At 41.8% G+C, this 12209-nt stretch overlaps 1 protein-coding gene across 3 annotated transcripts in view; it reads left to right on the top strand.

Annotated features, from left to right (window-relative positions):
- Positions 1-12209, top strand: part of pole (polymerase (DNA directed), epsilon) — a 142895-nt gene that overhangs the window by 24071 nt on the left and 106615 nt on the right. For all 3 annotated transcript variants that reach the window (XR_011963004.1, XM_072588000.1, XM_072588001.1), the window contains exons 13-15: positions 5757-5889; positions 8223-8336; positions 10493-10705. Coding sequence is in view for 2 of the 3 variants with exons in the window: in XM_072588000.1 (XP_072444101.1) it covers positions 5757-5889; positions 8223-8336; positions 10493-10705 (460 nt within the window). In the remaining variant the exon portion in view is untranslated. The remainder of the gene's footprint in view (positions 1-5756; positions 5890-8222; positions 8337-10492; positions 10706-12209) is intronic.

The raw sequence follows: 12209 nt of genomic DNA, 5'->3' as shown, positions 1-12209 counted from the left end.
AATTAGCCTACCTGTTGAATATCCTGAATCATTCCTTGCCCATTCAAATGCATGTAAACCCTATCTTTCAGGTGCCTCCAAAATTCTACCTAACCATGGATATCAGACTCACAGGTTTATAGTTCCCAGACTTCTCCTTACAGCCTTTCTTAAATGAAGGCACATTAACTACTCTCCAGTCCTCGTTTGAACACAGATAACATTGAAACCAGTGACACTAAACATCGTCATCTAGCAAGATATCAATGCATTCTGTCAGCTAAGAGTGAGATTAGCAAAAGGAGGAAGAAAATATTTGACCTCCAATAACTCATGTAGGCCAAAGTCATGAACATCTGCTGGCTTTAACTGAGAGCAACACAGTTTCACTCAGTTTCCTCATTCAATACTACATACCTGCCGTTTAGATGTTATATTTTGTGTGTATGTGTGTGCCTCTCTCTCGCAATGGGGTCACCTGTAGTGTGACACAAACCCAAGGTCCCGGTTGAGGCCATCCCCTTGAGTACCAAACCTGACTATCAGCTCTGCTTGGCCACTTTTCATTGTTGGATTCGTGGTGCTGGAAGAGCACAGCAGTTCAGGCAGCATCCAATGAGCAGCAAAATCGACGTTTCGGGCAAAAGCCCTTCATCAGGAAGCTGGAGAAGTGTAGCATCGTGAGGTTATCTGTGGGTTTGCGGTAGTGTGAGGTGCTGAGGTACCCATCATTGATGGAGATGCAAGTGTCCAAGAATGAGACAGATAGTAGAGAGTAGCCCATGGTGAGATGAAACTCGTTGATATCACTTTGTAGTTGTTTCAGTGACTTCTCCCAGGACTCCTGGAAGTTGTGTAGCATCTCCATCAAGGATGGGCACCTCAGCATCTCACTCTACCGCGAACCCATAGGTTACCATACGATGCTACACTTCTCCAGCTTCCACCCGAAATGCATTAAAACAGCCATCCCCTATGGGCAAGCCCTACGCATACACAGGATCTGTTCAGATGAGGAGGAACGTGACGGGCACCTGGAAATACTCAAGGATGCTTTTGTAAGAGCACGGTACAATGCTCAACTCATCGACTGTCAGTTCTGACATGCCACAGTGAGAAACCGTAATGATTGCCTCAGGAAGCAGACACTGGATGCAACTGACAGGGTACCCTTCATTGTCCAGTACTTCCCAGGAGCCGAAAAACTATGCCATGGTCTTCGCAGCCTGCAGCACATTATCAATGAGGATGAGCACCTCGCCAAGACTTTCCCCACACCTCCACTTCTCACCTATAAATGATCACCAAACCTGAAACAGATCATTGTTCATAGCAAACTGCCCGGCTTTCAGGACAATACCGTACAACTTGTCATGGTGGACACTGCAAGACATGTCAGAGTGTCAACATGGATGCCACCATTATGCTTGGGGACACTTCTCACCATGTAGTTACTCACGTGACTCCGTGAATGTTGTCTATCCTGTACGCTGCAGGGAAGGATGCCCCAAGGCATGGTACATTGGCGAGACCAAGCAGAGGCTGTGGCAACAGATGAATGGACACTGTATAACAATCAACTAACAGGAGTGTTCCCTACCAGTCAGAGAACACTTCAGCGGTCCAGGACATTTGACCTCGGACCTTCGGTTGACCGTCCTCCAAGGCAGACTTTGGCAATAATGAAAAGTGGCTGAGCAGAGGCTGATAGCCAAATTTGGTACCCATGGAGATTACCTCAACTAGGACCTTGGGTTCATGTCACACTACAGGTGACCCCATTGCACTATACACACAGACTGATGCACGCACACAGATGCACAGACACTCCTACGCACACGCGCGCACAAACACACAATCACGCGCACACGCACACATGCACATATAAGTGTGTGTGGTTTATTTGTATTTGCAGAATTACATTTTATTTTGCTTAAAAATTGCATGAATCCATGTAAGATTCTGTAAATCCATTGTTTAGATTAGAATCAGTCTGACCGTTGTGGCACAGATTGTCCCACGCAGGGCAGCTCACACCTTCAATGCATTATTTGGTCCGACATGATACCAAGTGTTAAAGTTCATTTGAGAATGTAACTTCAAAAAAGTTCTGAGATTTACATATGAAAGAACTGAAACCAGTTCATTCTAAAAGATGAGAGACTAACAAACAATCCAGATCTTTTTCAACATATAAGTTCAGTAACATCACACTGCAAAGTTTTGCCAAAAATTCTGTGTCTTACGATTTTATATTCCAAAACCACCTGATGAAGGATCAGTGCTCCGAAAGCTCGTGCTTCCAATTAAATCTGTTGGACTATAACCTGGTGTTGTGTGATTTTTAACTTTGTACACCCCAGTCCAACATCGACATCTCCAAATCCCGAGATGAATTGTCTGATTTCAGCCAGGCTTCAACCAGCATTGAGGCGGAATGTAAAAAGAGAGCCCTTTAGTCTACGTGGCTGAATTCCATACTGAGCATTAACCAACTGAGTTTTCAGGCAGCAGACAGATCACTTCTACAGAAATGTCCTCCCACCTGAGTAGTAAGCAGGATGATTATCAAGGAAAAGTCTTCTTCCTGTTGCGTGGGATTATCAAGAAAATGTATACATGATTTGCATGTGACTGTGTCCAGATTGGGATGAAATTCTGTTGTTATTTAAGCAGTGACTTCTGTTCGCCAAGCTGGGAATTTATAAGACCATAAGACATAGGAGTGGAAGTAAGGCCATTCGGCCCATCGAGTCCATTCCGCCATTCAATCATGGCTGCTGGGCACTTCAACTCCACTTAATTTGTCTTGCAGACGTTTCGTCCCCTGTCTAGGTGACATCCTCAGTGCTTGGGAGCCTCCTGTGAAGCGCTTCTGTGTTGTTTCCTCCGGCATTTATAGTGGCCTGTCTCTGCCGCTTCCGGTTGTCAGTTCCAGCTGTTCGTTGTAGTGGCCGGTATATTGGGTCCAGGTCGATGTGTTTGTTGATAGTCTGCGGATGAATACCATGCCTCTAGGAATTCCCTGGCTGTTCTCTGTTTGGCTTGCCCTATAATGGTAGTGTTGTCCCAGTCGAATTCATGTTGCTTGTCATCTGTGTGTGTGGCTACTAAGGATAGCTGGTCGTGTCGTTTCGTGGCTAGTTGGTGTTCATGGATACGACACGACACGACCAGCTATCCTTAGTAGCCACACACACAGATGACAAGCAACATGAATTCGACTGGGACTAATGCGCAGTTGTTTTTGTAGCCACAGCACTTTTAAAAGAGAATTGCTGTTGAAAAGTTGAACTACAAGCTGCAAAGTAATGGGAGGAGTAACTCTTATCTTGAGAAAATGCAGGGACACCTGACAGGGCTGTGCAAGCAGCATGGAATAGAGAGGTGAAGCAATCCCATGAGCAACAGATCAGATCTAAAGTCTAACTGTGGACCATTGCCTACTGATTGGAATCACAGCTAGATAAAGGAAGATGTTTCTGGTTGTTGGGGTCAATTATCTCAGCCCCAAGGCATTACTGCAGGAGTGTTTCAGGGTGGTGCCCTGTGCCCAACCATTGTCAACTACATCAATGATGACCAGACAGACACCATAAAGTCAGACGTGAGGATGTTCACTGATTGCAAAATATTGTTCATCATTTGCGACTCTTCATATGCAGCAAGAATAAATTATCATCCAAGAATGGGCTAATAAGCAGCAAGTGACTTTCTTTCTAAGCAATGACTATCTCCCATATGAGAAACACCATTGCTCTTTGTCTTTTCACAGCATTGTCATTACAGATTTCTTCCCTGATACCTTCCCAGTGATCAACATCTTCAGGGTTACATTTGACCAGAAACTGAACTTGACGAGTGAAATGCATACTGTGGCTGCAGGATAGGTCTGGAGCAAGGAACGTTTCGCTCTTGTTTCCCCACTGCCTGTCCAGCATCTACAAAGCACAGGCTAGTGGCATGATTGAATGCTCTCAACTTTCCTGGATGGATGCTGCACTAACAACATTCAAGCTGACACCATTCGGAACAAAGCGGCCTGCTTCTATCCCCTGCAATTTGTCTATCGATGTAACAGGTCCATAATGGACACCATTTCTCTAGCCCTGCAGTTGTCCCTGGAACATCTGGAAAACAAGGACACTTCTGTCAGACTCTTGACCATTGACTACAGCTCTGTCTTCAATGCCATTAGACCTTCCAGACTGAACTCAAAACTCGGAGACCTTGGTCTTTGTTCCGTCCTCAACAACTGGATCCTCGGCTTTCTGATCTATTGACCGCAACCTGTGAATGTAGACAACTATACCTTCTCCCTGATAACACTCCACACTGGAGACCCATAAAGATGCATTTCCAGGCTCCCTGTACACTCCAAATGTGTAGTCAAATGCTGAACAAATGCCATCTACAAGTTTGCTGACTACATGTGATCACGTGATACGTGATGAGTCAGAATACGGAAATGAAATAGAGGGCTTGGTGTCGTGACGCATTGATTAAAATCCTCTCTTTGAATGTCAGCAAAACCAAAAACTGATCATTGACTTCAGGAAGAGCAGATGAGAACATGCTTCCCCCCACCCCATATAAATGCAGCAGAGGTTGAGAGCATCAAATTCCTAGGAGTGATGATAACCAACAACCTGTCTTGGACTTCCCACATTAAGAAGGCACAACATGTCTCCTCCTCAGGCGACTCAAGAAATTTGGCATGTCCATAAGGACACTCTCCAACTTTTGAAGATGCACCACAGAAAGCATACTGTTTGGGTGCACAACAGCCTGGTACGGCAACTGCTCTATCCAGTACTGTAAGAAACTACAGAAGGTTGTGTGTACAGGCCACACCATCATGGAATCCAACTTCCCATCCATGGACTCCATTTACACCTCTTGTTGCCGCAAAAAGACTACCGACATTGTTGAAGTCCCCTACCATCCCAGTAATGATCTCTTACAACCTCCTTTGTCAAGCAGAAGATACAGAAGCCAGAACACACGCACCAACAGGTTCAAGAACAGCTTATTCCCTGCTGTTATTAGACTAATGAATGGCCTCTCTAACTTCAAATAATAACGATAGAGTTAATGTTCTTGCCTCGCACAGGTCCTGTGCGGTGTAACCTGTATGTCTCACTCTGTCCAAGTTTGTTTTTCACCTTTAGGATTTGTATGTCATTGCTTAACAGTGATCTGCCTGTAATGTTTGCAAACAAAACTTTTTGTTGTACTTAGGTACACATGACAATAAATCAAGTCAACTCATATCCAACCCCTTCAGTATTGACTCCTTTTACCAGTAATGTATAGAAGCAGCAGTATGTGCCATGTACATGATTTGCTGCAATAACTCACCAAGGCTTCTTCGAAAGGAATTGCTAAACCTACAATCTTGACCATATTGAATGATGAAGGCAGATGTCTGGAAGCAACACCACTAACAAATCCCTTTTCAAACCACACAACATCCTGATTTAGAGCTGCATCACTATTCCTTCATAGTCACTGGGGAAAAATCCTGGAACTACGTTTCTAAATCTGAAGGTCTGTAGCAGTTCTAAAAAGCACCCCAACACCACCTATTCCACAGCAACTTGGAATGATCAATAAGTGTTAGCTCAGCCAGCAATGCCTATGTTGTCTTGAATGAGCAATAAAAACAAGTTGCTAAGATTCTTCATTCCATGTGTTAAGATAATATTTTCATTTTCCTCTTGGATTTTTGTTAGACTGAAATAATGTTTTTAAATTGGATGCCCCTTTCAAACCAGGTGGGTGAAACGAGACAGCTACCTCCCTGTAGGTAGCCAGAACTTGAAAGCTGCAGCTAAAGCCAAACTCGGGTATGACCCTGTGGAATTAGATCCTGAAGATATGTGTCGAATGGCCACTGAAGAACCACAGGTAATAACAACACGTAATAATACATGTTTGGAAAAGCTGAAATGACCAGCACTAGAAGGTGACAAGGAGATCAATAGTTAAAAGAATGAACGAGTATATCTCTGAGGAGGTTGTATCATTAGAAACTTGGTGGAATAGAAGAATGTGCTTTTGTAAGAAATATGGTAGGGTTTAGTTAAGAAATGAAGGAAGCATATGTCAGGTATAGACAGGAGAGATTGAGTGAATCCTTAGAGTATACTTAAGAGGGAAACCAGGAGGTCAAAAAGGGGACATGACATAGCTTTGGCAAATAGGGCTAAGGAGAACCGAAAGGGTTTTTACAAAATATATTAAGAACAAAAAGTTAACTAGGAAGAGTATGGGCCCCTTAAAGATCAGCAAGGCAGCCTTTGTGTGGAGCTGCAGGAGATGGGGGAGATACTAAACGAGTATTTTGCATTAGTTTGGGGAAATCGATGGTGACGTCCTGAAAAATGTCCATATTACAGAGGAGGAAGTGCTGGATGTCTTGAAATGAATAAAAGTGGATAAATCCTCAGGACCTAATCAGGTGTAGTCTAGAACTCTGTGGGAGGCTAGAGAGATGATTGCTGGGGCCCTTGTTGAGATATTTGTATCATTGATAGTTGCAGGTGAGGTGCCAGAAGACTCTAGGTTGGCTAACGTGGCACCATCGTTTAAGAAAGGTGGTAAGGACAAGCCAAGGAACTCTAGACTGGTGAGCCTGACGTTGGTGGTGGGCAAGTTGTTGGGGGGGGATTCCTGAGGGACAGCATTTTCATGTATTTGGAAAGGCAAGGGCTGATTAGGGATAGTCAACATGGCTTTGTGCATGGGAAATCATGTCTCAAACTTGATTGAGTTTTTTGAAGAAGTAACAAAGACAATTGTTGAGGGCAAAGGAGTGGATGTGCTCCATATGGACTTCAGTAAGGCGTTCAACAAGGTTTCCCCATGAGAGACTGGTTAGCAAGGTTAGATCTCATTGAAGACTAGGAGAACTAGCCATTTGGACCCAGAAACATGAAAGGTTTCAGAAAAGATTTACAAGGATGTTGCCGGGGTTGGAAGATTTGATCTATGCGGAGAGGTTGAATAGGCTGGAGCTGTTTCCCCTGGGGCGCGGAGGCTCAGGGGTCACCTCCATTGAGGTTTCTAAAATCCTGAGGGACATGGATACAATAAATAGACAAGTATTTTCCCTGGGGTGGGGGAGTCCAGAAATAGAGGGCATAGGTTTAGGGTGAGGGGGGCAAGATATACAAGGGACCTAAGGGGCAACCTTTTCACGTAGAGGGTGGTACGTGTATGGAATGAGCTGCCAGAGGAAGTAGTGGATGCTGGTACAACTGCAACATTTAAGAGGCATTTGGATGGGTATATGAATAGGAAGGGTTTGGAGGGATCTGGGCTGGGTGCTGGCAGGTGGGTTGGGATATCTGGTCAGCATGGACGGGTTGGACCGAAGGGTCTGTTTTCCTGCTGTACATCTCTCTGACTCTAAAATGATATAACTGATGTGGAAGCCATCAGTGAAGAATCTGAAGGCAATAACTTTATCACTGAGGGTGGAGACATTGGAAATTAGCATATGTACTTTGACTGAGGTCAAGTGGCCAATGTTATGATCCCACTTGATGATACTATAAATCAGGTCCCAGAATAAAAGCTTGGTTTGATTGTTTTTTTTGTGTCTTTAGTTAATGTGGTAATTAGTCACTGAAATCTATTTATACAAGGCTGCAGATAGTCTTGAACAACAGAACATAAGATCATCACACGAATAAAAAAACCCAAGCTATATAATTGTAGAAGACAATTGTAACAATCCTAAAACACATAACAAAACAGACAAGGTTTCAACCTTTTGCACAGAATTCTGAGTGCCAGGAAATTATAATTCACACTCAACTTTAAGCATAAAATTTTAAGGCACTGAATGGTGTTGCTATTGGTCAGGAAACTGGGAAAATCATGCAGGAGTGGAGGTCAGTCCACTCAGGAAATGTTGTAGGGTTGATTGTTGGTTTAACATGGGCTACCATGTAGGGGAACTCAATCCTCGGGATTGAAGACTGCTGAGACCCAAAGATGATAATAGTTGTGAAGGGGAGACTATAATACACCTGAGGGTATATGATATTGTCCTGGTGGAGGGAAGAGTTTGCATTACAAATACAAGTTGCAGTTTCATTGAAGTGTAGAAATATGTACTGCTAAAATCATCAACGTCGTTTTATTTCTTAAAAGTTTTAAAGTGATGACCTGCAACCAAAAGTAGTGGAATTATGGATGGCTAATTATTAATGGACCTTTATTTTCTATTGCAGACTTTAGCCACATACTCAGTGTCTGATGCTGTGGCTACCTATTACATGTACATGAAGTATGTGCACCCCTTCATTTTTGCCTTGTGTACAATCATCCCTATGGAACCTGATGAGGTATGGATATAAAGTCTTGAGGAGGTTTTCCTTCAATTAGTACTCCATTTGGGTAATGCTCACAATCATGTATTTATTGTTCAACTTTGTTATCTTGAAAAATGCTGATGTACCTTCTTGAGCAGCTGCAGTCTTTCTGATGGAGTTCCTATAATTATTTTCAGTACAGAATTAATGCAGCCAAGAAAAGGCAGCATCAAATCCATGTCAAGATGGTGCTTGGAGATAATGGCTTTACAGTGACAACACTGCTCTTGTTCTTTCTGGTGTTTTGAGGTGGCTGTGATGGGTTTCCAACAAAAATAACTAATTTCTGCTTCATCTGGAATGGTTTCAGGGCCAGGGAGTTTTCTAACTTCCCTCAGATTTTTTTTTTGTTCCAGGCTTGTTTGAATATGGGTGGATGCTCTTTTCTGGATCAAAGTTGTAATGAAATTTGGAGCAGAGTGGTTCTGTCAAAAGTTAAACTATGACCATCTGTAACCAGATTAAAAGATTGATTTCCTTGTACCATTTTAAGGGATTAAATATTACATAATTACAGAAAAAAGTAAAAATAATACCCCTGTAAGACAGTGCCTTAGTTAGCATGTTGTTCCAAGAAGTGATGGTATATTAGTTTGTCCTTGTGCCTTCTCGTAGAACTGTAGACTTCCCAAGCCAAGTATCTGTTTGTCACCATAAATGAAAATTGCACGTTGTCAAAAATGGAAGGACAAGAGAAATTCAGAGGTCACCTGGATCTGCTCTTGTCCAACTACATATCTTCTAAGTTTTACTTTATTTTTATTTAGCCAGAACGTTTCGGGGCCCAGAATGATTTAAGATAGGAAAGAATTTTTTCCACTTAAAAAGCAATTAAGGTACATGGGTTACTTCTGAGCTAAAAACAGACTTGGAAATATTAAAAATTCAATTTCCAGTAAGTTGAAAGCTTTGGCTTGTGACAAATTTGCAAATCTAGTGACATGTAGAGGTGTAAGGTCATCCATTTGAGTTGTGAAAAAAAATTGGAATGGATGTGGAGGAGTAGAGAATTGTGTTTAATGTATGCAGATCATGAAAAGGTAATTTTCAGATACAAAATGTGATCAATAATGGACGGGAATATAATAGTGGTGTTTTGAGTTGTGCAAACCACACCAGCTGGAGAATTGTACGTTTTGGGCACTAAACTTCAGGATAGTGCAGATTCACCAGTGTATCAGTTGAAAGGGTAGTTGAGAGCAGTTAGCATAAAATTGCCTTGTTTAAATTTTGAAGGCTGATCTAATTTATAAAAATATTAATCTCTAATAGTATTTGGAATAAAAGTATTTGATAGGGTAGATACAGAAAGAACCATTTCCTTTGGTGGGGTTACACACAAAAAGGAGGCATAATGTTAATGGAGCTCAGCAGATCAGAAGGAAAATCTGAAAGCACTTCTTCACAAAGATCTGAAAATCCAATCCCTCCCAAAAAGTTTTGAATATTTCAATTCACATTTCTCAGTGACTGATGATTTTGGTGATACAGGTATCAAGAAATTTGTATAAAAGGCAAATAAATAGGTTTGAAAAGCAGATCAACAATCTGTTGTATGATGAGACAGTGGCTCAAACCTGTTTCCACATTGGTTGGAGTTATCATCAAGATGTTGTTTGCAATGCACAGTTGCTGCCACAAGATGGCTCTAATGTTTTAAAATGTCAATAATTTGGCAGTTTTTGCATTTTATATGAAGAAAGTAGATTACATTACTTCTAGTGTGGAAACAGACCCTTCGACCCAACAATTCCCACCGACCCTCCAAAGAGCAACCCACCCAGACCCATTCCCCTACATTTACCCCTTCACCTAACACTACGGGCAATTTAGCATGGCCAATTCACTTAACCTGCACATCTTTGGAGTGTGGGAGGAAACCGGAGCACCCGGAGGAAACCCACGCAGACAGGGGGAGAATGTGCAAATTCCACAGACAGTTGCCTGAGGCAGGAATTGAACCCAGGTCTCTGGCGCTGTGAGGCAATCGTGCTAACCACTGTGCCACCCACAAGTATCTAGTAAGGTTGATGCAGTTAGTTTCCAACTTTCTGTACTAAATTTCTGTGTAATCAAATGATTAAACATATTTTCATTCCTTATTGTCATTTCTGCTTTGTTTCCGTCAGGTGCTCAGAAAAGGTTCTGGAACGCTTTGTGAGGCACTCCTCATGGTGCAGGCTTTTCATGCCAATATAATCTTCCCAAACAAGCAGGAACAAGTCTTTAATAAACTAACAAACGATGGTCATGTGCTTGATTCAGAGACTTACGTAGGAGGACATGTGGAGGCTTTGGAATCGGGAGTTTTTCGTAGTGACATACCATGCCGATTTAAAATGGTGTGCATACCTCGATTGTCTCACTTAAACATGACCTCTGTGGTGCATTTACGTGAAATCTACATGAAATTACACCTATAGCGCAGAAGGCAAACTGACACTAAAGTATTTGGCTGGTTGCAGCTAAAATCAGGCTGAGTTGTATCCCAATCTTGTGATGTTAAATTACAGCTCCATACAAATTTCACTATCCAGACAATTGCTGAAGTGGTGAAGGATAGATATAAGTTCAGTGCTCCCACTCATGGTACATTTTTCTGTGAGATTGGAATTACAATGGTATATTACAAACAGGTGAATAAGTCCATCATTTCTGTGCAATTTTATAAAGTCTTCTCGAGTCCTAAAATTAACCACAAACTAATATTTTCTTTATGAAACTGTCTGATGTCATTTTATAGACTGCTTTAGCCTCAATTTTCAAAAAAAAGCATTCTAATCAACTTATGCAGTTAATTATCAACCAAATTTCCCTTTTTTAAAAGTTTGATTTTTTAAAAATCCTTATTTACCTGTTTAAAAACAATTAATTATGATAAGATTGAAGATTTATTCTATTCTATTCTATTACTATTTCAATCTGGATAATTACTTGACAGCAGGAATGCTGCTATGAGGCAAGGCCAGTCTTGCATGATTTTTCTCATTGAGAATGAAGCCTCTGGCTGTGTTTACTTCCTCAGGAGAGTTTGAAAATTGGGTTGTGGCAGTAAATCAAGTTAGGTTCTAAACTAGTTGCCTTACTTCATTGTCAGCATTAATGTGACTGAGCAAAGGTTGGAAGTTTTTGCATGAGATCATGAGCAGGCAGATGAGCTCAGGACATGGTTCAGAACATGGGACTGGGATATCCGAGCAATTACAGAAACATGGCTCAGGGATGGGCAGGACTGGCAGCGTAATGTTCCAGAATACAAATGCTACAGGAAGGACAGAAAGGGAGGCAAGAGAGGAGGGCAGTAGTGACAAGGGATAGCATTACAGCTGTACTGAAGGAGGATATTCCTGGAAATACATCCAGGGAAGTTATTTGGGTGGAACTGAGAAGTAAGAAAGGGATGGTCACCTTACTGGGATTGTATTATCGACCCCCTAATAATCAGAGGGAAATTGAGAAATAAATTTGTAAGGAGATCTCAGTTAACTCTAAGAATAATAGGGTGGTTATAGTAGGGGATTTTAACTTTCCAAACACAGAGTGGGACTGCCATAGTGTTAAGGGTTTAAATGGAGAGAATTTTTTTTAAGTGTGTACAAGAATTTTTTCTGATTCAGTATGTGGATGCACCTACTAGAGAAGGTGCAAAACTTGACCTACTCTTGGGAAATAAGGCAAGGCAGATGACTGAGTTGTCAGTGGGGGAGAATTTTGGGACCATAATTCTATTAGTTTCAAAATAGTGATGGAAAAGGATAGACCAGATCTAAAAGTTGAAGTTCTAAATTGGAGAAAGGCCAATTTTGATGGTATTAGGCATGGGATGACCCACTTCCTTTCCTCTTT

This window comes from Chiloscyllium punctatum, chromosome 17 (assembly GCF_047496795.1).
Source record: "Chiloscyllium punctatum isolate Juve2018m chromosome 17, sChiPun1.3, whole genome shotgun sequence".
In the NCBI taxonomy this organism is placed as follows: Eukaryota; Metazoa; Chordata; class Chondrichthyes; order Orectolobiformes; family Hemiscylliidae; genus Chiloscyllium; species Chiloscyllium punctatum.
Note: the sequence above shows the minus strand (reverse complement) of the source record. Positions and strands in the feature narration are given on the sequence as shown.